At 43.4% G+C, this 27,225-nt stretch overlaps 1 protein-coding gene across 4 annotated transcripts in view; it reads right to left on the bottom strand.

Moving 5' to 3' along the window:
* mdga2a (MAM domain containing glycosylphosphatidylinositol anchor 2a) overlaps window positions 1–27,225 on the bottom strand; it is a 196,811-nt gene that overhangs the window by 70,196 nt on the left and 99,390 nt on the right. For 2 of the 4 annotated variants that reach the window (XM_072699311.1, XM_072699310.1), the window contains exons 7-8: window positions 16,094–16,423; window positions 10,810–11,130 (exon numbers count right to left, since the gene is read on the bottom strand). In XM_072699311.1, the coding sequence (XP_072555412.1) occupies window positions 10,810–11,130; window positions 16,094–16,423 (651 nt within the window). The remainder of the gene's footprint in view (window positions 1–10,809; window positions 11,131–16,093; window positions 16,424–27,225) is intronic. The other 2 variants (XM_072699313.1, XM_072699312.1) reach the window with 1 other exon arrangement.

Genomic DNA, 27,225 nt, shown 5'->3' with positions numbered 1-27,225 from the left:
TTGTTAGAGAAACTCCATTTCCATCTAGGTGATCTGTCCCAGAAGGTAACCTCCAGGATTAGAGGTCTGAATGTCAACCCCACTCTGTGTGTGGAGTTTGCATGGTCTCCTCATGTTTCTGTGGGCATTCTGGATTCCTCCCACAGCCCAAAAACACTAACACTCTCTAACACTGATTTTTGTTTGTGTGGCTTGTTAAGTGCGTACCCTGCTCACGCCCGGAGCTACCTGGCATGGCTTCCCAATCTCCGTAACACTCCACTCAATAAGCAGCTGGCACATAGTTAGTGAGGACTGTGGTGTAGCTAGAATTCCTGCCCCCCACCTTGGAGACCCGACAGGGTCCCCCTGGGTAGATTTTTTTCAGTGGGGTCCCCAACGTTAGATATCGGGGCCCCTATAAAGTACTGGCCCCCCTGAAAGTGCCCTGTACAGCTTCGGGAGCTTTTTTTAGCTATGGCACTTCTGACCTGAGCGTCTTCCCTGCTGGCCACTCAGCGGTTCACCTCTCCTGCCAAGAGCACCTTCTCCAGGAAAATGCCATCTACACCTTCCATTTCTCTCCACCCCCGCAGGTCATAATAGAGGCTGGGGTGGCGACTTTGTAGTGTTTTCAGTCCCCCCCCTCCCCCCCCACATACACTCCACAAGATGAAAAAGGCCCACCTTTCCACGGCATACACCAAAGTCATCATTAGGCTCCACGTCAAAAACACACAAGGAGAATATTTTAAACTGGTAATTTAGTCTATTGGCTTGAAGGTGGTATTGAAATTCACCCCACTTGCCCCACACTGCCCCCCATCTCACTAAACAAAAAATCAAACAAAGCACACATCGACAGATAACAGCCTCGGTGAACCACCCCCCCCCCCCCCCCCCCCCACCCCCCATCCTCTGCTATCTCAGGGCTTCAGTTTGTCCCGGAACCAGATGGCAGAATACTAGGAGCCAAAAGATTAATAATTAGCCCTTCAGTGGTCTGAGGCTAAACTGCGCTATTTCAAATTTGCACTTGTCAGGAGAGGCAGGAGCTGGAGCCAGGCTGGAGTCAGAGTGTGGATATTGCAGAAAATTACATACATGCATTCAGACAGGGCACATCCTCCTCTGGGACCACCATAAAAACCTCCGTAGTCCTTGTGCAACACTGCCAAGGCCAACATCAACCTAGACCACAAGGATTTAGCATTTTTTTTCCCGCCCGTGTCTTGGAGTGGGGATTGGCTGCTTAAGCCACTGGGAATCATAGAAGGGATAAGTGACGGGGTATGAAAATGAGTACCGCGTCTTTGGCCAAGGTGGCAGAACCCAAAGTGTTCCTGGGAGTGACGAGGACCAACCGGCAACCAGGAAGAGGGCCGGCGTGCCATTTCCACACAGTTACCCAGTGCCTCCATTCTGCCAACACCAACACTGCCTCCAGACCTTCCTTCAAAGGGTCACTGGTTGCCTAGCAGCCAGGCCTAACAGACAGCAATGTCCTGTCTAGTGCCCAGACACCCACCCACCGCTAAAACAACATGAGAAGATAATGCCTTCGAAAGATGCAAACGCCGTCCACGCCTCCGCTGACATGATGTCAGCTGAAATAAAAAAAAAAAAAAACAGGACCTCAGCGTGACCTGTGCGGAGGTTAAAAATAGCTACCATCGGAAGCCGGCTGACACAGGAGGGCGGACGTTGATTATTGACAGCGTGGCTCACCCTAGGGGCATTCCGCTTAGATTCCGGAGCTGCCTGGAGCGGACGTGCTCCAAGGGTGAGCTGTAGTGAGTCGGCTAATTAAGGTGTGTTTACATGGGGCGGCTGTCTTCGGCAAACGCTAACGAGAGGAAGCAGAAGGAAGCATTGATGTGCCCAAAATCACAAATCCTGCAGGCGAATGTCCACAAAGGTGAGGCCGCATTGGTGGAATGGATGTATAGAAGGAGCTGCAGGCGATTTGATCAGGGCAGCAGGGAGCTCGTGTCAATCCCTGCCGTGATACTGGCCCTGCTGGACCTGAGGGCTACTACCTTTAATGAGGAGAGAGTGTCTATAGCCAACTGCACAGGCCCCTCGTGTGAGAGCCACACTGCTCCTGAGGCTGTCCCTACACACCTACATATTCCATTAGTCACAAGAAAATGCTAATTTGTTGTTGATATTGTGGAAATAATACACATGAGAGATAGTACATTACCCCTAACTCCAGGCTTAAATTGTTATGTAACAGCAGGAGATATCAAGCACAGTGTACTTATACTTTAAGCAAAAACACTCACAACGACCCACTGTGATCACATGGGTGGAGCAAATGCTTTACATAAAATCGTCGGAAAACAAAACCAAAAAAAACAGTTTGGCATGAATTAGCATTAGCAGTGTTAATTAGACTATTACTAGTGCTGTTCAAATGTTATCCCTCCTTTCGCTAATTACGGAGTTTTAAGTTTAGCAGTCTAACCCCAGATGAGAGGAATATTGCGTCACTGTTAATTACTATAAACATCATTGGCTGACCTCAGTCGTCAGTGGTCTTTAGCTATGGAATATGACGTAAATGGCTACACAGGAACACAAGAACGGTCAAGTCCGGATATTGAGACACACCCTCAGCATAGATAATGGAGGCCATGTTAACTGCTTGCTTCGTCGCATGTAATTCCTTCCCCAGCTAAAACTTGTCTGCAGTCACCCCACCATTTGCAGCTCTAGTATCTTGGTACAGGATGAAAAAACAACAGGACGGAAACATTTGCGGAAAGGCACGATCGCCCATCCCCACACAGGCTGTCTATAATCCCTGCCTCTCATGGGGAAGTGAACATGCATGTTTTTCAGACAGGGTAGAAGGACCTTTTTACCTTCAATGACTGTATTCGGGGACAACTGATTGCTGCTTAGAGTGAGCAAGGACCCAGCCTCAAAACATCGCAAATAAACATCAAGGCCTTGAAGACAACCAGACAGGATCAATTTATCTATTCATCCATCATCTAATCATGGTCAGGGTCTTGGGGAGCAGCAAGCTATCCTAGGCAGCAAAGGGCACAAGGCTGGGGTACACCCTCAATGAGAGGCCTGTCCCTGGGGGGGCAAATACACACACATCCAATCATACTCTATGGGCAATTCAGAGATACCATTTTGCCTAACTGCATGTCTTTGGACTGCAGGAGGAAACATGAGCACCTACAGGAAACTTGTGTGACCCAGGGAGAACACTGAGAAGCTCCCTCAGGAGAAACTCAGGAGATACTAAATGTACTGCATATCCATCCATCCATCCATCCATACATACATGTTCTGTAGCCATTTGTCCTATTCAGGATCATTGGGAGTCAGGAGCCTATCCAGGAAGCTTCAGGCATAAGGCACTTCATCGCAGGGCACACTCACACACCATTCACTCACACACCATACACTCACACACCATTCACTCACACACCATACACTCACACACGATTCACTCACACACCATACACTCACACACCATTCACTCACACACCATACACTCACACACCATTCACTCACACACCATTCACTCACACACCATACACTCACACACCATTCACTCACACACCATTCACTCACACACCATACACTCACACACCATTCACTCACACACCATACACTCACACACCATTCACTCACACACCATTCACTCACACACCATACTGTACACTCACACACCATTCACTCACACACCATACACTCACACACCATACACTCACACACCATTCACTCACACACCATTCACTCACACACCATACACTCACACACCATACACTCACACACCATTCACTCACACACCATACACTCACACACCATTCACTCACACACCATACACTCACACACCATACACTCACACACCATTCACTCACACACCATACACTCACACACCATACACTCACACACCATTCACTCACACACCATACACTCACACACCATACACTCACACACCATTCACTCACACACCATACACTCACACACCATACACTCACACACCATTCACTCACAACTACATATACAACAATTGAAAATTTGCGTGAACATATTACGACTAAGAACTCTACTGTATAGTTATGTGGGTGTACACCATTTGCTACTACTGTCACTGTTACATCCTGATCCTCTTAAAATCTGTCTTTGGCTTTTAATCCCCTTTATTCTTAAGGAAGCATTTTCTCCAAATCTGCATAAGGAAACACTGCTGGGGATAAATTAGCTCACTGCTAATTAGGTGGAGAGCTAGCCTGGACTGCCAGCTTAGCAAATTGCAGGGCTTTGACACAGGGTCTATGACAGCCTACTCTCAGCTGAGTGTAAAACTAGCACTGAACCGGACACTCGTTTCACCTCCGGATGACAGATTTTGGACCCAATCCTTTTTCTTCCCGACAGGACATGTTTTTTTCAGCAGCCGTACATAAATATTTGCTGTGTTGGAGCCTTCTCCTCTCACAGCGAGCGCTGTGTTCTGAACACTCATTAAAGGCCTCAGTGACAGCGCTAAGCCGCTCTCATCAGGACGCCTCGGAACACTTTTAATTATTTATTAATGTCAGGGGAAAAAAACATGCTCCCCCCCCCCCCCATACAATTTCCGGTGTTCAAAGCTGAGTGGTCAATGTGAGTTGGCCAAGGTCCTCACTCATCACTGGCATAAAAAGCATTTCTAGCAACAAAAAAAAAAAAGAAGAAACTGATCAAGCGGCAGTACTAAATACTACTAACATAATACTAACACTGAAAGCAAATCAGCATACACACACACACACACATGAAATCCATCCATCTACTAATTGCTTATCCTACGCAAGGTCATGTGGTCATGTAGATGTGCATGAAATGTTACAGCACAATGTCTCTTCATCTTCCATGGACACTTATCTAGTACAGCATTACAGCCTGGGGCCTGGAGCGTATCCCATAAAGCCAAGGGAGCAATGCATCCCTAGGAAGGACGCCAGTCCATACTCTATGGTCAGCAGATAATCCATGTCAGGGAGGACACTTTGAGCTAGGGCATGATTTGTTAACTACCATGTTAATTGAAGAAAGATTCATCCACCTGTTTAATTAACATTAGTGACACAGGCATGATGATTATAGGACACTGGCCAATCAGCACACAGCAATCCAGAATACAGGTCCTCTTTAATTGAAATGGTAGTTTACAAATCCTGTTCTCCCTGAGGTGTCCTCCTTGTTGTGGACTATCTGGTCATCCTAACATACTCAAACATGGTGAAGAACATACTCAGTCACATGTGAAGAACAATATTGAGACAGCTGTTCCCCTAACCATGTTTTTGGATGCTAGGAGGAACCTGGAGTACCCAGAAGACCTCCACACACAGAGTTCCAGGGGCGGAACTTGAACCTACAACGCTGGAGATGTGAGGCCATGCTGTTACCCGTCGAGACACTGTACTATAGTAAGCTGTAAAATGTCAAGTAATAACAGAATACTAATCAAAAGCTACATACCACATTGCTTTGGCTAAACTTGAGTTTAATGATACCTTACTCCTCTTCCTATTGGGCAAGTTTGCAACCCGGTAGTTGCCCTAATACACTGCAGCGAAACAGCTGGGTATAGAAGTGTAAATTGATTTAGTGACACTGAATTATTTCGCCTGAAATCAATACAGATTTCATAATGCAAACTCATGGGCATCACCTATGCCCACTATTCAACGAAAAGTGTAAAGCTGATATATTACCCATTAGGATTGGGTGATATATCGATAAAATATCATATCGTGGTTATGAATATGCATATCATCATCCATTTGAATATCGTGAGTGTCATGATATAGCCGGAATACTTGTTTTCTTGCATAATTAACAGTTATAATGCACTATTTTTAAACTAATTCCATCAAGGTATGAGTCTGTTGTTGGCCTCATTTATCATTATACCTGTCATATACTCCACAACTATTAGTAAAACAATTTGGTCATCATAATTAGAAAAACTCAAAACCAGCTGTCATATTTTACTGTTTTCTGTATATGAATTTTAGAACACCACGATAAATATTGAAAATCGTGAAAATCTCTGAAAATAGGACATATCACCCAGCCCTACGGCCCATTTCTGAGAACTTCACCCGATCAGCATGTAAATTCTAAATCAGAAAGATGATCCCTGATTTAATTTCATCTGATCATAGTGCTTACTCATTGTGATGACTCTGATCATTAAAATAAAAAAACAAGAAAACAGATGGTTCTGTTGACAAAACCATCCATGCACCCTTGAAAAAAAAACTTATTTGCATTGCAAAAAGTACACTAATCCAAATTACATTGATTTTTGAAATCTGTATTTTTAAATAATTGCTCAAAATGATTTTGCTGTGAACAGATTATAGAAGGTTTGCAGAAGGTTTATAAAAGAGTACTGAAGGTTTCGTTTCCAAATTCAAAATTTTATGTATAGCGTTATTTTGCCCTGTGAATGCCATATAATGTCGTATTATGCAAACTATGTTAAGCCCCTTCCCCATGATTGGCCCTTATTGGACACTGTGCCTGATGATGTCACAACGAACCACAGCTGTGGCTTCCTGTAATCCCTTTTCAGTTCCTGGAGCCGAGGATTTATCCTGTCCAAGTAGCTACCCATGCAACTGCCTTTGGTGGCATTTCCCCAAAATGCGACCAGCCAATAAACGTGATGAATACCTCTACAGAGGGTTTTCAGCAGTGTCAGCTGCAGGATCACCTGCACAGAACCTGGTACAATTTTATATTTTCATTTGAAAGCACTATTGTTTTTCACTTCTTTAATGCTTAATTCGTCATTAAAAATTACCTTTACTTTAATTTCCAGACTAAATCTTGAATATATATTCCATTTCTTTTGCTTTTTTTGCAATGGTAAATTTACCTAAACAAATTACAGGAATTCTTTACAGAGATCTCTGCAGCAAACACCCATCCTGACCCTTCCATCATTTTACCGGAGGGTCCATTGGGGCGTTGGTATTATTTTCTGTGCCCCATTTCAGCAATTTCCTGTTAACCTGGGCCCTGCGGAAAACTGGCTTGACTCCAATGCAATGTGACCCCACCCCCATATTCACCACCCAACCGTGCCCTTTGACCAAGCAATTAGCTCTATCACTCTGTCAATCCCACCCTCGATGTATCTGGGGGACTATATTGCCTCCATGTCTTCTCGACCGTGTTATGTCAAACACTGAGCTCTACACAGCCCCCGGGCACGTAAAAACGGTCACAACATTTGCAGTGATTTCTTACATTCTGAATTGCGAATGACTGTCTCCCAACAGAAATGGTGACTGGTGCATAATGACAATTTATAGAGTACGCAGTCCATAGCATGGTTACAACTGAACCAGCAATAAAGAGAATAAATTAGCCAGTAAAGGGCTATACTAGCTGATAGGGGTATAACAGTACACAAAATGAACTTAATGGTTCGTACAAACCTCAGTTTTAGGCTCATCTTTCAGTGCAATTTTCGGTACAGCAGGGAAAACACAGTTGTTTAGAAATTACGTATTATTAAAACTACAAACACAATTAGGATTAGTTGCATCTGTTGATGTGTCTGAATCACAAAACCTAAGAGACGCTTATTTACGCATTTTAAAAAGAAATAAATGCAAAATATAACATCATAATCATAATGAACTAAATCCCATGTTCTTATTACCAAGGGCGTAACTTTAGCTGGAACATTGGGGGGGTTGAGGTCTCCACCCATTAAGGGGGAAACATGATTATTCGGGGGGGGGTTGTATTAGCTGGTTTTGGTTTATTGGGGGGGCTGCAACCCCCGTAATTTATGCCCATGCTTATTACTGAGTATGGTCACAAATCTGTAGTGATAAACACCCTTACAGCTGTAATGATATTTTTAGGCCAGTCTGAATTTCCTGGCAAAAGTTCCTTAGATGCCATAGGGATGCTAACTTGCAGAGGCAGTTCCTGCTGTGCACAGGTCATACGTAAAGTCAGATCATGTTGCATCAAATAAGTTAGCGTGTTGGATTCGGTTACAGCGACATGTTATACTTCGATATAACAGAGCCAACGGCAGCGTTTGTCGTATCAACAGCTCTCAACAGCATTAGTGAGATTTATTGGGTAAACAAAATGTTCCCAAACCGCCAATTATGACTGATTGTAACAAGCATTAGCAATAACCAACTCATACCTACAAATAGCATAATGCTTTTTATGTGAATTTAGGTTCCACCCATGTCAATAAATGTATCCATTCATTTCATTGTGTGTAGCATAAAATTAAAATTTTGTACTGAACGTTACATTACATACATTACAACCCTGCGAGCTAGCTAAGCAAAATGGCAATCAGTGACTTCAGTGTGTTTAATTCAGATAGTTGCTTGGCATTAAGATCCACTGGCATTAAGCATGGTGAGGCAGGAAAGATATCTCATCTCTCTATCAGATACAGCCATTCACAGGCCTTTAATGTGGAAATTCACAAGGCAGAAGGTTACGTAACAGTCTTTGAACCTTTTGGGGGAAGTGGGGGGTTACATGGGAGAATTAATTTTGTACACATCAAAGTGGCCCGGAGACTTATCGCGTTTCTCAGCCTAATTTCGAAAAGGTGGCTGCACCAGATTAATTTAACGGGTTCTCTACTTTTGCTATAATCGCATGTGGACCGGAAATCTGCCAATCACTGCAAATGTTCAGCAAAGGGGCCGGCTGCTGATTGGTGCCCATTTTGAGTGGCATGCATCAAATTGCATTTAGAGTAAAATACACTCCACTCCCTACACTCACCTGGGTCCAGTTCCTATGCTATAAACCCCATCTTCCACGAAAGAGGGGGAGCGATTTTTAAGGATTTTTTATTTTCCCAACACCCACTGACCAAAACAGGTGGGAGGGGTTGGGTTAACAGATGGTACTTAGGCATCAGCACTGTGACTATGCTGAAAGGAGAAGAGAGATTTTTAATTTCATCACCATTATAACTCTAAGATGTCAATCTGGGGTTTAATATTGCACAGAATTCACAGGCAATCCTTCCCCTTTCCCCCTGGAGAGCCCCCATCCCTCTTTTTCACTGTCTCCCCCTCTCTCCTTCCTCCTTCTCTCTCTCCCCCTCTCTTTTCCTCTCTCTCTCTCTCTCTCTGCTACACGTCCCATAGGATGACATATGTGAGAAGACCTTCCGCAATTAGTGATTTTTTGAGTAAGGATCACAGCCAATTCTCCAGCCAAGGCTAACAAGAGGGGATTGTCTAATGAGGAACAGAGAGGCACATGCAACAAAACATGGATGGGTTCTCCAAGTGCAGACTTCTGCATGATGGAGAGGCTGAAAGACACATCCTTTAAAGCCCCTCTGATGGGAAAATGCCTTACACCCCTCTGGAAACTGGTGAAATACTGCCACAGTATGACATAAGAGGTGGCATAGAAATAAATCATGGGGAAAAATGGGGAGTTGTTGGAAATATTTTGCTTCAAAAAACATGCCAGAGCCGATTTAGTGGAAACACAAAAAAAAACATAATCTTTATAAAAAAAGAGGAAGGTTTAATCAGTTATTGATCTGGTCAATATGATTGTATTCTCATTCTTACATATATGGTGCTTTTGTAAATTTGGTGATGAGCCCCAAAATCTAAACCCGTTTTGTAGGATGAGTGACCAACTGACAGGACACAGTCGGCGTACACAACAAAGCTTTTCTGAAGCGTGACACCCCAAGGGAGCAAACTTCCGCTTTGAGGCGTCTGCCTCCCACCCTGACACCACTGTGGCGATCTGCACGCGCTCCACCCGCCAGCCCCCAGATGGAGCCGCTCTCCTCAGCCCCCGAGACGAGCGTCATGTCTCTCATCCGTCTCCACGTTACGCGGTATGGCGCAGGGGTGGGTGGGGGGGTTGGGGGGCGGATAGATACGGAAGCTGCATTTCAATGCCACTGCTTTGTATTCCTGTCGGATTCTGGAAAGCAAAGCCGCATGTCAATCTCTCCCCTAACTGCCCCCCCTCCCCATAGATGGGATGGGCGGGGGGGGGGGGGCTTCATGCCTCTGTGCCACAGCGTCTGTGTATGGATGTGTGCAGGTGCTCCCCCAGGATCCTCGATTTTTTCTGAAGCATCCCTCTTTGCCTTTACTGGACAGTATTACTACACCATTTCAGGAGTGGGTGGGTATGTGGGGGGGGGGGGGGGGATCTCTGGGAGAGGCTATAAACATGGTTTCAGGCTCTCAAAGCTTGATCAGTACCTGTTGTATATTTTAACGGGTGAGTGCAGAAGACAGAACCGACGACCAGTGTAAATTCCAGGTAACACAACTAGTTCATCCTATTGAGATGTATGACAGCCATGTTCACGCACACATACATGCATGATCAGATATGCCACATGATCCAGTGGATTTCATGCACCAGTCACATTTTTACGTTTATAGATTATCAACTATCAACTCTTTTAGGTCCATGCATTTTAGGTTTATCAACTTGCCATTGCAAATAAACTGACAAAACCTCTTTGCAAACCATAAAACACTTATTAAATTATTATTATTTAACGTGAATCATATTATTTATGATTTTGCTTTATAGATACCTTTACCCAAAGCTACTTACATAAGTTAAGCGACTAACCTGTCCACAGTGGTCATGCCAAAGCCATTAATCATCATCATGAACCATTGCATATTGAACGAAACAATTCAAGCTGTGCTCTTTGCTTGACGCACTCCTCTCCTTCACATGCCTGCAATCTGTCCGGATGTGGGAAGAGCGCCGCCCTTGTGACCGTGTCCACCAAAGTGCGTTACTCACATTGCACGATGAGCTCCACGACAGCTTCCCGGGGCTTGACATTGAAGCCGTTGTACTGGCTGGTCTGGCAGCGGTAGGAGCCCGTCATTTCCCGGGAGACGTTGACGATCCTCAGGACACCGTCGTAGCTCTCCGACTGCATGTTCCCATCCGGCATAGGCGCCTCCTTGTCGGCCCTGGACCACAGGATGATGGGCTTGGGCTTTCCTGAAACAAGGCACTGCAGCTCCACCGTGTCGCCCTCCTGGGTCACCAGGGGGGACTTCCCACGCGGGACTGTCAGGTTCGGGGGAACTAAGAAAGAAAAAAACAGAGGAGGAACTGATATGGGGCTCTAGCAAGTGAAATGGCGGAGTCTCCACAATGGCCAAGCTCATTGTCTGCCCCGGGCCCTGTAGGTAGGGGGCGATTGGACAGTTAGTATGGCTCTTTCAGTCTTAACAATGCAGTACATTATGAGCAACCCACATCAATGTCTCCACATGGTCAATGTTGAATAATTGGCACTTAGGATTAGAAGGCCTTGAATTGTTGCATTGAACTCCAAAGGAACACTGAAAAACCTGTAATTTAAAAATGTGTTTCACTGGCTCATATTCGCAACTGAAACAAACTGTGAACAACGTGTGCAGAATATCCTCACAGAATAGGACAAAAAAACAAGGAGCTAGGGATCTAATCATTTCCATGCTTTCTGATCACGATGAAAGTATGGCTGCTTTATTAGAACGCAGGCGTGGCCTCTTGGATGACGTCCTCCATGGCTGTTTACCTTCAGGTAGAGCAGCAGGAAGTGAGATGTGTCTCTGGGAGCAGAGAGCCACCCACAGGGCGTGAACGCGGCTCGGCGTCGAGGTTCAGTTGTCACCGCTCACCTCCACATCGTGTGAGGGAGTCTCTAGGCGCTCATGCCTGCTGCTGGCCTATGCATCTTCCTCAGCTTCCCTCACTCTTCGCTTCATTGGGGATAGTTTGAAAAAACAATAGCGAGGGGACATGCAGATGGCGAAACAAACCTGTCTTTTGTGGCAGGGGATCTGAACCTAAGAAGGGTGTACTTAGAGGCCCCTGGGTCTGCCTGTGTTTGCCACGGCAGATTCCCTGTTTAGTGCCGGCAGCGTGGACACCTCCGGGGCCTGCATGTTCCGCCAGACTTTTCTAGACTGCAGGGCAGGCCGCTGGTGGCGCAGCTCCTGATTTACAGGACGTGAACCTTGGATACTCACCTTCTCAATTGATATCACATAACACACATACTGAAAAAAAGTTCCGCTCTGATAGTCATGTGCGGTAACCATGGTGACTCAATCGCTCAGAAATTCAGCAGTCGTTACTCATAATTTAGGTGGCCCATTATCCATTAATGATAATGGAATCCATAATTAAGACACTGGTGCTCGTTGCCTTTTCTCTGATATTGAGATATTTTTGATTTTTCTTCATAACAGAGCATTTATAGCTTACAGTACCTAAAATGTTACTGTATGTACGATACAAAAACAACACTTATCCCCATCCAGCTCAGCTTCTACATGAACAAAAGGGTCCTTCCTTTCATTCCTAGATAGCACTGCTCCCATTGGGTAGCAAATCACCAGTAGGAGGGTACTCACACCCTCCTTCCAATGGGGATGGGGGTCAGTGGCCAGGTTCTGGGCATGTCACATGGCGCGTGACATGTCAAGCAAGGTCGGCATGTTGGGAGCCGGGAGAAGGTCCATCCCAATCCGTCCAGCACATCGTCTGCCTTATGGCAGCCAGGGAGGAGCTAAGGCCTGTTAAGATCTCATTCCCAGACTGTTAGAGGCGGATACCTTCCTGCCAGCCTGATGCAATCATGTCTCAATTCTTTTCAAGGGAGAAACATCCGATCCCTGCCTCGCAGAAGGGAAAGGGATTGACGGCAAACGTCGCCAAAGGCTTGGCAATAATAAAAAACTCAGAAGGTACTCAGTACTTTGGAATTATGTGTTTGGAATTATGTATTTTGTGCTCAGCTCTGCACATTGATGTAATTTCTTAAAAGTAACAGTTAATACAGATCAATATAAATTAAGCATAGAAAGCTCTGATTAGCTTTTTTCCTAAAAGAAAGAATATGAACCATAAGCAAAAAATAATAATTTCCATATTATAACTTACTCTTTCTCTGAATTGAGAGTAAAATAGGTCTTCTGTGTTTGGATCCAAGACCACAGCCGGTCTATAAATAACTTTCGATGCATACAGTACATACTACATGAATCGAAGTATAGTTTTACAGTAGTTCCTCTTTGCATAAGTGAAAAGTAAATTTTCTAAATGAATCAGATGGAGAATATGCAGGATGGTGAGCTGATAATAAATGCAGGGTGAGCGGCGCCCTAAACTCCGGTGGAGTTCCTGTCCTTTCCCAGCGGAGCCCCTCAGCGAGTCTATAAGCAAGCGGCGATTTAATCAGGCCCAATGGCAGTCAGCTTGGCTTATTACCATGAGAGGAATTTCTGAACAGCAAATTGCACGGCAGTATTATAATGGGCAAGTGTGGTGGAAATGGCAAAGTGATTATCCAGATTACGACCGTGCCCCCGGAGATGCGCGGGAAGGAGCCAAGACAGAACGCGGTATGGAAGGTAGCAGAATCCGACCAGCTGATTACAGGATAATGAATATTCTGGGGTGGCTGTTATTCAATTACAGAAGCCCGGGAATTATGGCAATTACAATGTCACACGATGTAACCATTTTTTGAGGGCGTCAAAGTGCAGAGCTTTAAAATATACATCAAAGCCTGCGTGTTTCTAGATAACTTAAAGGCAATTCAGGCAGCGGCCATAGCGATAACTTGAAAGAGCACAATTTTGGGTTGAAGTTTGATGTGTGGAAAAGGGCAAAACACATTATTTAGATATGGCCATACGTGTAAGTGGAAGTAAGCTGAAGGCAATAAGCAATATAAGCGAGCACAATAAGTTCAAAGTATATGTTCAACTTGGAAAAATCAGACTACAGAAAATGTATGAGAAATGAACGAAAATCCTGCACCTCCTGGTTTAGAAAATGTGCAGCTACGTCTGAGCCCTTTGATAAATGATACCTTGTAATGTAATAATTAAACGCTGCCATTGATGAAGTAGCTATCTCTTACAAAACCCCTGCTTTTGTGTGATCAGCCATTTGGATATATTAGCTCTCAGGCTAATATGAAGATTTATTGCATTTTTTCCCGTTAAGAAAAGGTGAAGCTTTGCATTATATTTAGGCCAAATCTGTAGGACGGTGAAACAAGTGTTCATGGTCCTTTGACCCATATTATGACTGAAACAATCGAGTGGTTAATAAATTGGGTGAAACGTGTGGACAACCTTCAAAATTTCTGTAATTTCTAAATCAAATATACAACGGTAATTATAGGCTGCTGAAATCTGATTGGCTGCTTGGCCATGTTTAATGAGTATACAAACTTATATTATACAGTATGACCTGTTGGAACATCTAACTAGGAACACACATAGAAAATTCCCCCTATTGGGTAAATTTTAAGAAATTTGGAGAGTCGCCTCGGAATATCATACCAATTACTTGAGTGAAATGAAGCTCAGAGGCCAATATGATTATTACAACAGCTAATGAAACACCTCGAAACTTGAAGATATTCTCCTGTGAAAACAGCTTCTCTAGTGCTAACACTTGGTTACTTACCAAGACAAAGAAAGCACACGCATTCAAAGAAAAGCCAATATTACCTAAAGGTAAACACCAAAAAACAAATGCAGGTGTGACAAGCCTTCTTAAAGTAACCTCTTGCTAATTGTGCGTACATACAAACACTGGGAATGGCTGTCCTGCTGTGAACGCCAAGCACGGCGTTTCCACGGTACGCGACGCCACTTTGACTGCCATTTGCACAGCAGCAGTATGACTCGGAAAAAAAAAAACCAACAGAGAATCCTGGGCCAGTTCACTCCTGTGGTGACTCAGTGCTCAGCACCTACATACGCAGATTTTGGCTTTCTGGAATAGGAGAGGTTGTAATAAAGGGTGAACCTTCCGTGAGATGAGCTGTCAGCATTTGCATGTAGAACATGTGCTAACTGATTAACCAGATCATCCGTTATAATTCAGGCGAGGCTCCCTCAATCCTGTCTCCTACCTCTACCTTCCAGAGTTCCCTTATTCCACAGACGTTCTATCCTGCTCATGGGGCAGCCCAGGTTTCCATGGCAATATGCCGGTTGTATGTTATGATGCTCAATTGCAGTGGGGCTTTCAAAGATGTCTGGTATGGGTACACCCCACATACAAACTGGAAAGCACATATCGACCTTGTCCTGCATGGGTAATCTGGCCACGCATCAGGTATTTGTGCTTCAGTCCTTCAATAAGAACCTCGACAGCTAAAGCACAGCAGATAGGATTGAGCTGGTCTCCAGGGCGGAGTCTATTATTCACAATCAGAATTAGCTTTGTATGTCTGTATCAGCCATACTGTGCATTTTAAAGGGGGAATCTTGCTGCGGCAATTTTTAAAGAAAGAGAGAAAGCATTCAGAGGGCTAGTGTATCGTTATGTATTCCAAGAAAGGAACTGGGTTAGGTAAGCTGGCATACCTGAAAATTGGCTGGCCTGTAATCAAAATATAATCACGGATGGCTTAAGGTCAGCTTCTCCACAAATCGCCCCTGCGTTTCTCTATTTCCATGAGCAGCCACTGACCTTTTCATTAATTCACTACCCACCTCTCACCCAACCCATGTCTGTTCTAACCGCAAAAGAGTACCGGAGGAAAACGTATCCTGAAATCCTATATTTGATTTAACATCACAAAACATTTTCCTGTAGTCTTCAAAAATCCGGTTAAAATTTTCAAGCATTACGAGAAAAAAAAAAAGAATAAAATGAAAAAACAGCAGCAATTACGTATGGAATAATTTTTGCAGCAGCGATGCTCAGAGGCATAGAAAGTACTGATCATAGAATACAACACAGAAGTATTACAGGAGTCAAATAGTGATTAATCGTACACTTTCAAAGCTCTGCGAGTATAACATGCATTAAAACATCCACCTCGATTAAACCCCACTTAGTACTGAATGCATGGTTGGATCCCAATTAATAGTGTTTTGCATAAAAGCACTCCTGTCGAAATCTGATTTACTGAGTGACGGCTCCTCACTGCTTGCTGTGTGGAGTACAGATCAGAATTGACCAGGCGTGTTACATTCGGAAAGCAGAGGAAAAATAAAAATGGGTTTGAGGATCGGGGGGTTGGGTTACCCAGGGCTGAGGGTTAACTGGTACTCACCAGTGGTGGAGGAAATGTTGACATCGATGCTGATTTCTGGGATGCCCCCTCCCTTGAGCGAGGCCATACAGGTGTAGGTGCCAAAGTCTGTGAACTTGAGGTCGATGATGTCTAAGTTGGTTGTTCCCGGTGAGACGTCCGGGTCAGTCTGGGTGATGACCATCCGCTCGGAGCTGCGAAGCGCTCGCCCATTCTTCAGCCAGCTGAACATCAGCTCCTCTGGAGGAGTGGCCTCCACCTGGCAGGAGATCTTCACCTCACGGCCGATCTGGATGTTGTCATCATTGTGGTAGGGGTCCGGGGTGATCCAGAAACGACCTTTCTTCAGTGCTGTAGGGACAAAGAGAATTGTACTCCATTATTAATGAAATTGCAGAATTATCTTGGAATTCAGATTTCAATGGTTCCACACACATCTCTCCCGGGACAGATTCAATTAACGTGAAGAACCAGCACCACTGCATAAAAGACCCTTTTATCAACAGCCATACAATAAAATTAGAAGAAAATGTTCCCTCACATTATAGGGTTTTCTTGAAGTTCCTCATAGCTGCATTATAATAAGTTTATTTGGCATTAAGTGACAGAAATCAAAACGACAGGAGACGAGCGACATTGTGGCCATGTGTGGCTTGCGGCAGATGTTCTGGAAGGAGTGAATACAGGCTCGTATCATACTTTAGGGAATCAGTCTTGTTGTCACCTGTCGTGGTAAATTTCTTCTTGATGGTTCTTAGAGATAAAAAAGTGATTAATCAATTAAAGTAAGGGGGTCATGCCTTCAGTTCACTGCTGTCACTTCTCCTTCTTAAATTTCTTGGCACACAGCAAGTCCGTGCTGGGTGATTTTTCAATGCACAGACTGGCTGGGCACTTCTGGTTCCTCCAAAGTTGTCAGAAAGATAAACGGACAGAGCCTGAAGCACTCAGGCTAAGATTAAAGCAAACACAAGGGATGTGTTAATGTGTATTTCCAGGGCTCCTACACATAAGTACACAGCGAGTGTCCGTCTCAGGAGGTGAGTCAGGTGTTTGCTATGAGGCATCGCACCTGTTTGTTATTCCAGGACGTAAGTTTGTGTGGCTGCGGATGATGCTTGGCCACAAGCCCATTCATTCACATCACCTAAATTTTATTACCTGTCCTATAAGAGTCAGCATTGTTATTCTCTCGGCCCTAGAAAACAAAACCGAACCCTGATGCCTGATCCCACTACCTCATGTGGAAACTCAAATGAATGTCTTTTGAATAAATGGCTTTTCCTTTATGTTCATCATCTGATTCCTTGATGATTTGTGGATCAGATACCTGGACAAAATTCCCAATTCCGGGCCCTATGCTACATGCTTCAATTCGCAATCTCAAACTTTTGCTTCTGTACTTTTGTTCTCTAAGTAAATGCTGAGCACGGTCCCATTTTATCGATCTATCCGTCCGTCCAACCTTCTGTCGGTCCTATCTATCTATCTATCTATCTATCTATCTATCTATCTATCTATCTATCTATCTATCTATCTGTTTGTCCAGCCATCCGTCCATCCATCCATCTGTCCATCCATCCCTGTCTGTCCTATCTATCTATCTATCTATCTATCTATCTATCTATCTATCTATCCATCTGTCCTTTCTATCTATCTATCTATCTATCTATCTATCTATCTATCTATCTGTTTGTCCAGCCATCCATCCATCTCTGTCTGTCCTATCATCTATCTATCTATCTATCTATCTATCTATCTATCTATTTATCTATCTATCTATATCTATCTATCTGTTTGTCCAGCCATCCATCCATCTCTGTCTGTCCTATCATCCATCCATCTATCCATCTATCCATCCATCCATCCATCCATCTATCTATCTATCTATCTATCTATCTATCTATCTATCTATTTGTACATCCGTCCATTCGACCGTCCATCCATCTGTCTGTCTATCCATCCCCAAATGAAGGGGACACTTGACTCGTTCAGACCCCCCCACTCGCATCACATGACTCCAGCCCCGCGTTTCCCACATACATCTTCTATAACCCTGAGTAATTCCTTTCTGCCCAAAGATGGTGAATTTTGAATGAGATGCCAAATAGCAGCTGTAGGTGTACTAAGCCCCAACATAGTCGTTATTGATTCTTATACCAGGACGGCAGATTGTTCAGAGTTGAACACCGACCATCAATCTATATCTCCCTCTCTGCATGGATGGTTTGATAAGTTGCAATGGAAAGAGAGCAACTGCCAAGTAAATAAATAATAGAATGGCACTGTTATCATTAGCATCAGGGAAACTCTACTCTTCGGTGTGCATGACTTCTCAAAGGCTGCACTCTCCCCTAGTGATGCATCAAACAATATCCATCCTTCCATCCTTAGGGATACAGAACAATTCTTATATGTATCTATCTATCCCTCTGTCCATCCGTCAGTCCATCCATATATATATATATATATATATATATATATATATATATATATGTATGTATGTGTGTGTGTATAATGCATGTTTGTTAGTTAACTTCTTTTCTATTCAGTAATTCAGCCTCTCTCCTACCCCCTTGGTGATTAGATCTAAATGAAAAAGCACATTGGCTATTTTTGGTAGTCAGGAAGGTGATGCTGAAAGGAGCAGGCAAGAAATAGCTAAGAGTCAGCCAGCGATTAAAAATCACAGTTAATATCACAGTTTATGAAGTATAACTCATTATCATAATCAATAGGCATTAAACATGAACAGTATAATTAAGTTTAATTCAGCAGAGCAACTTAAATTATGTTGTTCGTTTTTAGTTAAAAAAAACTCGCATTACATATTCAAAATGATTAACAAATGATTACCAAATTAAAATGAATAACAAACACAATTAATCAAAAGATGTTTGGTCTAAGTTGATGCAGTTCTGTTGAAGCCAAATATGATATTAGTTTGCTTTTGCAAAAACCATTTGTTTCTCCATGGCCAATAAAATTGCATTAATCCGTTAATTCATTTCCTATTAAAGGCTCTACTAATAATGTTCATAGTTTCCCATTTTGACCACAAATTTTGTTTTATGTAAGCATGTTTGTGGGAGAGGCTTGGCGTGAGGAGGGGAGGAGACACTTAGTGAAAGGGGGGCCCATCTACGTCCTGTTAGCCGTGAGTATGCTTGGTCTCCCAGATTTATTTTGTGTAGTCCTTGTTCTGCAACCCTGAACGTTTCTGTCTTTGTTAATTCTTTTGCTCGGGATGAACCAGCCTTTCTTTGCCTCGTCGCTCCTGTTAACCCTGTTTCTAGACAAATCCCTGTAAATCCAAAAACCACAAGCGCATGTCCTAAAAAACAGTGTCCCCATCTCCTATCCTTGTCACTGGGCTCCCTTCACTGCCATCTCCTATTCATATTTTAAGCCTTCAACGTTCGTACACTTCTTTTACATGTCAATCCGAAAGGTATTCACGGCTCTTTCTGATGAACAGAAACACCTAGATTATGTTTGTGACTTTCTGCTGGTTCATTCAGAGGCATGACAATTACATTCATTGAAATATTCACAGCTGATAATCACTATTAGCTCCTTTTCATTCACCCATCATTGAGAGCTGCTTGTCTCAATCTTGATTGACTAGTAACAAAAAACAGGGTGTCAGAGCTACTTGAACTCCTGACCTGTATCACTGCGAGCTCCCGCTTAAGCTGTCATTCACAGAGGAGGCTGGGATGTGCTTTACTTTCAGCTGTTTTAAAAGACCCCAAACAGCATCTAAACCCAGAAACCTTCATCTCTTAACGCCCCCGCCTCCGAAAAGCTGGTTGAAGCCAGAACTGGGTTACCTATGGAAACATTTGTCAAAGCATATGCCTTGTCATACTGTAAACAAATAATAGAAATCATACTCCACTCCCCTACCATCTCAGCTACTGGCTAGGCTCTGCACAGTGGGCAACATGTCACCAGAAAAAAGGTCCCCCCCCATTTTCACATTTGCACTTAGGGAGCTTAGAAATGTGTGGACCCGCCGTGCCAAAAAAGGCACTCGCTTTTAAAACTGTCAACAACGCTCAGACAGAAAGCTGGATACACACATCACAGACAAATAATTCAAAGCAATCAGCATGAATTTTTCATTATCCAGTTCAGCAAACATGTTTCCCTGTAAAACGGAAGAGAAAAAAAAAACAAACGCAAAAAGAAACTAATTCAGCAGGATCATTAAAAACCTATGGGACATTATTTATTCCCAGCGAGACAGAAACATTTACGGCTTATGCACATTAGAATTACCAGGGTTATTGGTTAAGTTTACTAATAGAACACAGGAACACATAATATAAGAACATAAAATATAGGTCAGGCTACTGTTCCCTTTCACACTTATGAATGATACCGTGCGTGAAACGGCAAACAAGCTGCGCTCTCTTTACTCGTCTTGTCAGTTACGATAGCTGAGTAAGTGTACAACTTTAACGTAACTTGCTTAGCTAATCTGAAAGCGAATCTTTTTGTTCTGAAAGCAAACAATCCTGGCATAATAATAATAGCAACAATAATAATTATTATTATTGTTGTTGTTGTTGTTGTTGTTATAGAGAACTGCGATTCCTTTCTGTGCTAAGCAGACACTTGGCGCATGGTTCTAGATACCCTCACTGTAATAACAGCACTATGACTAAAGCTCCAGATAAGCACATGAAACTGTATCTTTAGTACACCGTGGAACCACTTTGGTGAACAGCGGAAAACCCTGTTAATTAAGCTGTGTTACTCTAAATAAAAATGGTGAGATTTATATACTGTAGATTAATATATTCTACACTACAGCTGAGTAAAAAAACAGGGCTACCCAAACACACTACATTCTTTCTATACACATATTTATAACCTCTCTAATAAAAATAATTCCTGTTAATGGCAAAACAGACATTGTAAAATAACTCTCCTATTTAAATTTGTGTTCCAGATCATTTTTTCAATTTAATAAAACTGAAGAGACAGCATATTTATTCAGCAGGCACAGGTATGCCAGGTTTTGAAAGCAAACTTTAAATTGCATTTGACAAGCTACTTGTCAGGTTCATATTATTGCCAGGCACTATATAAAATGATAAAGAAAATACAATATTTCAGCGCCTTAAGACCCAGATGTTTTAGACACGTAGGAGGACGTAATCGTCATTTCCTCTGCAGATGCTTGGCAGGCTTACTACGGTCCGTCTAAAAATAGGCAGCAGCTTACGGAAGCAACTGAAGCTTATTCTATAGCAATAATGAATGCAGAAAGATTGGGCAGACCTCGCATTAAATTCAGCAAACCTTTAATGCATCATGAACAGTGGAAATGACTGGTTCTGTTCAGTATGTGCACATAATGTATAATCCATCATCCATCCATTTTCTGTAACTGCTTGTCCTATTCAGGGATGCGGGGGGGGGGGGGGGGGTCCAAAGCCTATGAGCATACAGCCCAGGATGGGGTGCCAACCCATCGCAGGGCACACACACATATCAGTCACTCATACATGCAATTTGGTAATTCCAGTTCACCTCAGCATAGTTTTTGGACTGTGGGGGGAAGTTGGGATACATGGAGGAAACCCCACGATGGCACGGGGAGAACATGCAAACTCCACACACATGGAGCCATGGTGGAGACTGAAACCCGGGTCTCAGAGGTGTGAGGCAACAGTGCTGACCACTGAACCACCCCCATTATGGTTAAAAAAGTCAGATCCTCAAATGTCTACTGTCACTAGATGGAATAATAATTGTAATAATGGTGGAGGACATCACCATAATGCCCTTAATATTGGAAAAAGGTTCCCATTATGGGGGAACAAAGCATTAATACAGTATTCTGCCTGCTATAGTACAGTAATGTGTTCAACAGACACCCCTGCCTTCCTGTTTCATTATGGGTGTTAATTAAATTTGGGGAGTTCCCAATGGTGGAAGGACCCGCTTCTCTCCAGTGACACCCTGGCAGCTGACCTGTCAGTCTCTGTCATCGCCTGGGCTCCACTTTTCTTTCCTCGTTCTTCCGGCAAGGGTCTTTGGAGACCCCGAAGCCAGCCAGTGGGCCACATCTTGCCTCTGCTGGTAACCCGCCGAGCTCATTAGCCATTCATTCATGGAAATAGGATGCACTGCTGGCCCATAAATTATTCAGAAACAAATTTGATAAGAGTCGATTTACATGTTGATTTACATGCGGCCAGCGAGTTTTTACAAGTCACATTTCAGAGAGCGTTCTTTTTTTTTTCAAGAGAAAAATAACAGGATATGTAAGATAAATGAGATTTACCTTGAACTGAAACTGCTAGAAAATACTTGGTATGCTTGTCATGGAAGGGGTGGCACTAACTGATGCCAACTAGCCTGGACTGCTACCTAACCTTACTAAGAATTCCATCCATATTCCATAAGTACTCAAAGCAATACTAGGTCGTTGTTAGCCTGGAGCCAATCGCAGGCAGTACAGGGTACAAGACAGGGGACAGCCCAGGTGGGATGGCATTCACATTCACATCACAGGGCAATGTTTCCAAACCCGGTTCTTGGGGACCCCCAAATGGTCCACATTTTTGCTCCCTCCCAGCTTTCAGTAGCAAAAACATGGACTGTCTGCAGACCTCATTGAGAAATACTGCTATAGGGGACACAAGGTCACCAGCTCACCACAAGATTTTGGGCTGTGGGAGGAAATTGTTCCGCACAAACATGCAGAGAACGAGCAAATTCCACACCCATTTAAACCCCCCAACCTTGGACGTGTGAGGCTACAGTACTACTAACTAAGCCAACCGAAAAGAATCCTTGCAGTTATTAGTCATTATATTTAGGGACATGAAGAGTTGTAAGTTTTAGTATAAATATTGAAGCAGTATCATAAGGAAGCTCACAGGCTGTTGGTGAAGTGACATCTTTCTAGAAAGGAAGCAGTATGATTCTGTTCCTTGAAAGTTTAAAAAATCTACATTTCAGGGACCCCAGGAGAAGCTGCCACCCCAGCGTTTCCTGACCTTCATGACAGACCAGACGACAGCTGTCATTCATTGACTCAGCCTTCTGAGAACAGCGAGGAACATTTGCTCATCGGCGTCATGTTGAAACAGACGCAGAGCTACTCGAAAGCCACAGCAGAAACCAATGCTGATACTTCACTTGTCCCTCTTTAACAAGCTGCCTCTACAAACTCACCATGGAAAAAGGACAAAACATTGCAAATACTTTTTTTTTCTGAAGAGGCGGGAAGTAAAGACTGTAATGTGCTTCTTTCTGGTGTAATTAACTAGCATTGCCTCCTGAAATCCTCTTTCCAACAACCTTGATGCACCTAGACCACGCTAAAAGACAGACTGGCAAACAGTGTGGTAGACACTTGCACTGCATCTGGAAAAGAAAAGCAGGAGGCCAAGTTTCTTATAAAAAAATGAGTCAACACCAACCACAGGATCATGATAGCGGCCTCAGCGTGCCAAGCGCCTGTTGGCGTCTTGGAACGGCAGGCTGAGCTGAAAGACACCCCAGCCCGTGGGAGGCATGGCCAGAAGATCCACCATCTGCTCGGAGAGGATCCGTAGAAACACAGACAGCCCCTCGGCAAAACAATCCTGAAAGGGCTTTTCAAGGACTGGGCCTGATATGTGTACGAGACTGAAACTTCGGGGCCCAAATATTCAATTGTCGGATTAGCGTAGATGCTCTGGGGTTATGGGTTTTGTCCTGTTGTAAGGGGTTACTGTACATATCTCCTTCCAAGATTACTTCGGTTCTGATAAATGGGTAAGACCTAAATTTCCAGTAGGTAGATATGCTGCTGGTAGTTAAGTAAGCCAAGGATTTTTAATAAAACGAGACTGTCCCTTGCAGGAAATGATCTGCAGCTATTATCTTATAAATGCAGGTTAAAGATGTCGAATTACGAAACCTCGGACCACTAAACTTTATGAAGTTAGTCTCTCCAACAGTTCACTAATCAATTCCTTGTGCTAACGGGCCAAAGACCGCTGACAACATGCTTTTTCGCTGACCCACACAGAAAATTTGCGCTACGTCCAGAAATCCCATTTTAATAACGTCGCTCTGTTGCAATATCCTGTTTACGGCTGCCATAAGATAGAGGACTCATCACTGCTGCCTATGCAGTGTTTGCCACACGGAATTTACAGCAATTCTAGGGCAACGTCTGTAAATAAATAAAAGGTTGAGTCTTGTGGCAGCCTGCATGCTCAGCAACGGGGCCTGACTTGTAGATATTGCACATTTTAGTAATGGTCAACAAAGCAAAGCTTTAACTCTAACAGAGTGCAGAAAGTCAAGGGGTTCATTAGATCAATGACAATGCCGTAAAGAAACACATTATCACAAGGTGAGGGAGTGTGGAAAGACAATAGCTAAAGTGAGATTTATAGAAATACAAGAATGAGTGTAGCAGGAGGCTAATCAAGAATCAAGGTTTGTGCTACAGTATATGAAGAACTACAGTACAGCTGATATCATCAAGGGACATTAGTAGCGGCTCATCAAAGCCCCACAACTTCCAATCAACCCAACTTTTACCAACGCTAACAGTATATTTTATGAAAACCCCATTAACTTTATTTTTCCTCTATAATTTCATTTTTTTCATCAGGGGAGTCAATGCACTGGTAAAACGGCTTTCAAAGCCATAAAGCCTGCAACCAGAGGAAACCATTCTAAAGATGCCCTGCACATGTCATAAGCTCCACGTATTTCTGGTCATACCTACAATAACAATAATAATAATGATTACCTTGCGATAAACTGACACCCCGTCTAGGGTGAACCCCTCCCCCATGCTGCCTGGGGTGACTCCTGGAACATCCAAGAACATTTCCAGGATAAGTGGTCATCAGATGGATGATTAAAGACATTATTTTCTCAAGGCCAAGGGGAAACGAGTGTTTATACCAAATATGCCTCTGCTGGTCTGTGGTCTTGGCAAAACCAGTTTTGCTATCTTTTCTCCACAGAATGAACTTGGGGCACAGTGAATCATGGGATTGGTCTCAGTTGGCAAAGATGCAACTGATGCGTCTTTGACATTTGGGGCGGAGTAAGAACAACATCCGGAGATACTTACCGTTCTCTGTACTTAGGTACTTGAAATTGGTCATTCGTAATGGAAGATTACGAAAAACAGGAACACGAGATCACAAGTACAGTGAAGTATGTATATTGAGGAATACCCTAAGACATCAATACCTTGGTTATGGCCCATTTAACCTAATTACGGTCACATGGAATACCTAGTTATGATCATAGGTATGGGTAGTAGGGGCATAAGGGCTGGACTATCTGCCAACAAGACTCCATTTGGCAGGAGTTGACCTAGACCCTCTATAGATATTCAGAAAATGTCCTATAAACTAGCTCACCCTTCCTTTTATCAAAACTATATCAAGAATGATATTTCCTATCTTGATTTTATCTAAGGTATTCAGCAACTAGAATTAAGTGCAAGAGATACAGTAGTTTTGTAGTTTTACTTCACTTTTTACTCTCGTGCCTCAAAACTGATTACGCATACCATGGGATCTCATTTCCGATTGTCAGCTTCAGACTTCTGAAGAAGAACTCAAGGAGTAATCTATAATGCAGCCTAATTATGGAGTACAGGATTAGATGAGTCACTGCAAGGGTGCCGACTTGCTGTAGACAGCTGGGGAATTCTTCCGAGTGTCGGAAGTCACCTTTCCAAAATTTCTTTTTTTTTCACTGGCAAATCTTTTTTGAATCACTGTACATCCTTAACTTGGAAGACTATTTGATTAAGGCAGCGGGGGATGGGGGGGGATTGAACAGGGAGTAATCCCACCATGTCACAAACCAATAACATGAAAATGAAAAAGAATAATAATAAAAGACAATGTAAATAACTACAGACCATATGAATCATGTAATTACATTGTGACAGCGAGATGGGAAAAGCCTGGATAGAAAGATGATTCAATTTTACTTGACCATAGTCTCAATAGGGGCCATAATACTACAAAATGCCAGTAAGGACATGTATGTATCTTATTAGAAGCTCTTCAGAAGCATCCTGGTGATAATGAATAAACTGCCATTAGGTCCGTAATCTGCAGTGAACATCAGAAACTTAAAGGTATACACAAATCCTGAGTAACTGGCTCACTTAAAAAAGGTGATTTTGCATAATTGTCTACCCTAAATAGTAATGCATCATCTGAAAGAAACGCAGTGTTAAGCTGACCTAGTTTTCCTTCGCAGCACCGATCGCCTGACCCGGCTCCATCTGGGACGGGCGGAGAACGCTGACAGCCCTTCTAAAGAAAACACCGCCTGTAGCAGCATAAACGTTCATAATTTAACTGAAATATTTACAGTCGTTTTGGGGCTATTTACCAGACAAATATCTCCTGCTATGGACACGACTGTCATAAGGGTATGTCGCTTTGCCGAAAACGGCCTTGGCGAGCATCTTGCTGCCTGTTTTCCGGGGGGTGATGCATCCAAACTGTGTGGAACACTAATCCCAGCCCCTGCACCCCCAAAAGACAATCTTTTGTACGTTATTCTGACCTCCTAATCAAATGCATCACAAGGCAAATGAACAAATGCATGTGTATTAAGTATACTTTGATAAGCCTCCAGCTGGTGTGTATTTTCTGGTTACTTTCACAGCAGGTGGTTAATGGTCCTTAACATTGCACTCTACCCCTACCTCTGCTTCTAGGCAGGGTAAGTTAGGCTAGTCAGTGAAATCAGAAGTGGAAAAGATAGAAGAGTTCAATCGGACACTTCAATAAAGCTGTAGCGTACACCCCAGAGATTTGCAGTGATGAATATTTATAGAAACGTCAATATTAAATAGAGTTGCTTTTCTAAAGATCTAAGTGGGAATGTATTCCAACATCCATTCGTTTTCGCTAATTACTTGCAGTGGGGCCAGACCCGGGACACATACAGCGGGGCATCGCCTGGAGGGCAAAAGAGCGTTTGAGGGTGCCCTCGAACATGCGTGCCTTTATTTACAGAGTCTTATTGTAAGGGCAGCTAATTACATGAGAAGCATGTCTGTGGAAGGTCGTGTTGGAGGCACAGACACTGGGACAGCGTGCAAACTGCAGACGGAAGAGCATTGAGGCCAATCAGGCCATTCATTCTGA

This window comes from Paramormyrops kingsleyae, chromosome 14 (genome assembly GCF_048594095.1).
Source record: "Paramormyrops kingsleyae isolate MSU_618 chromosome 14, PKINGS_0.4, whole genome shotgun sequence".
NCBI lineage: Eukaryota > Metazoa > Chordata > Actinopteri > Osteoglossiformes > Mormyridae > Paramormyrops > Paramormyrops kingsleyae.
The sequence above is the reverse complement of the archived record's forward strand: the minus strand, read 5'-3'. Positions and strand labels throughout refer to the sequence as shown.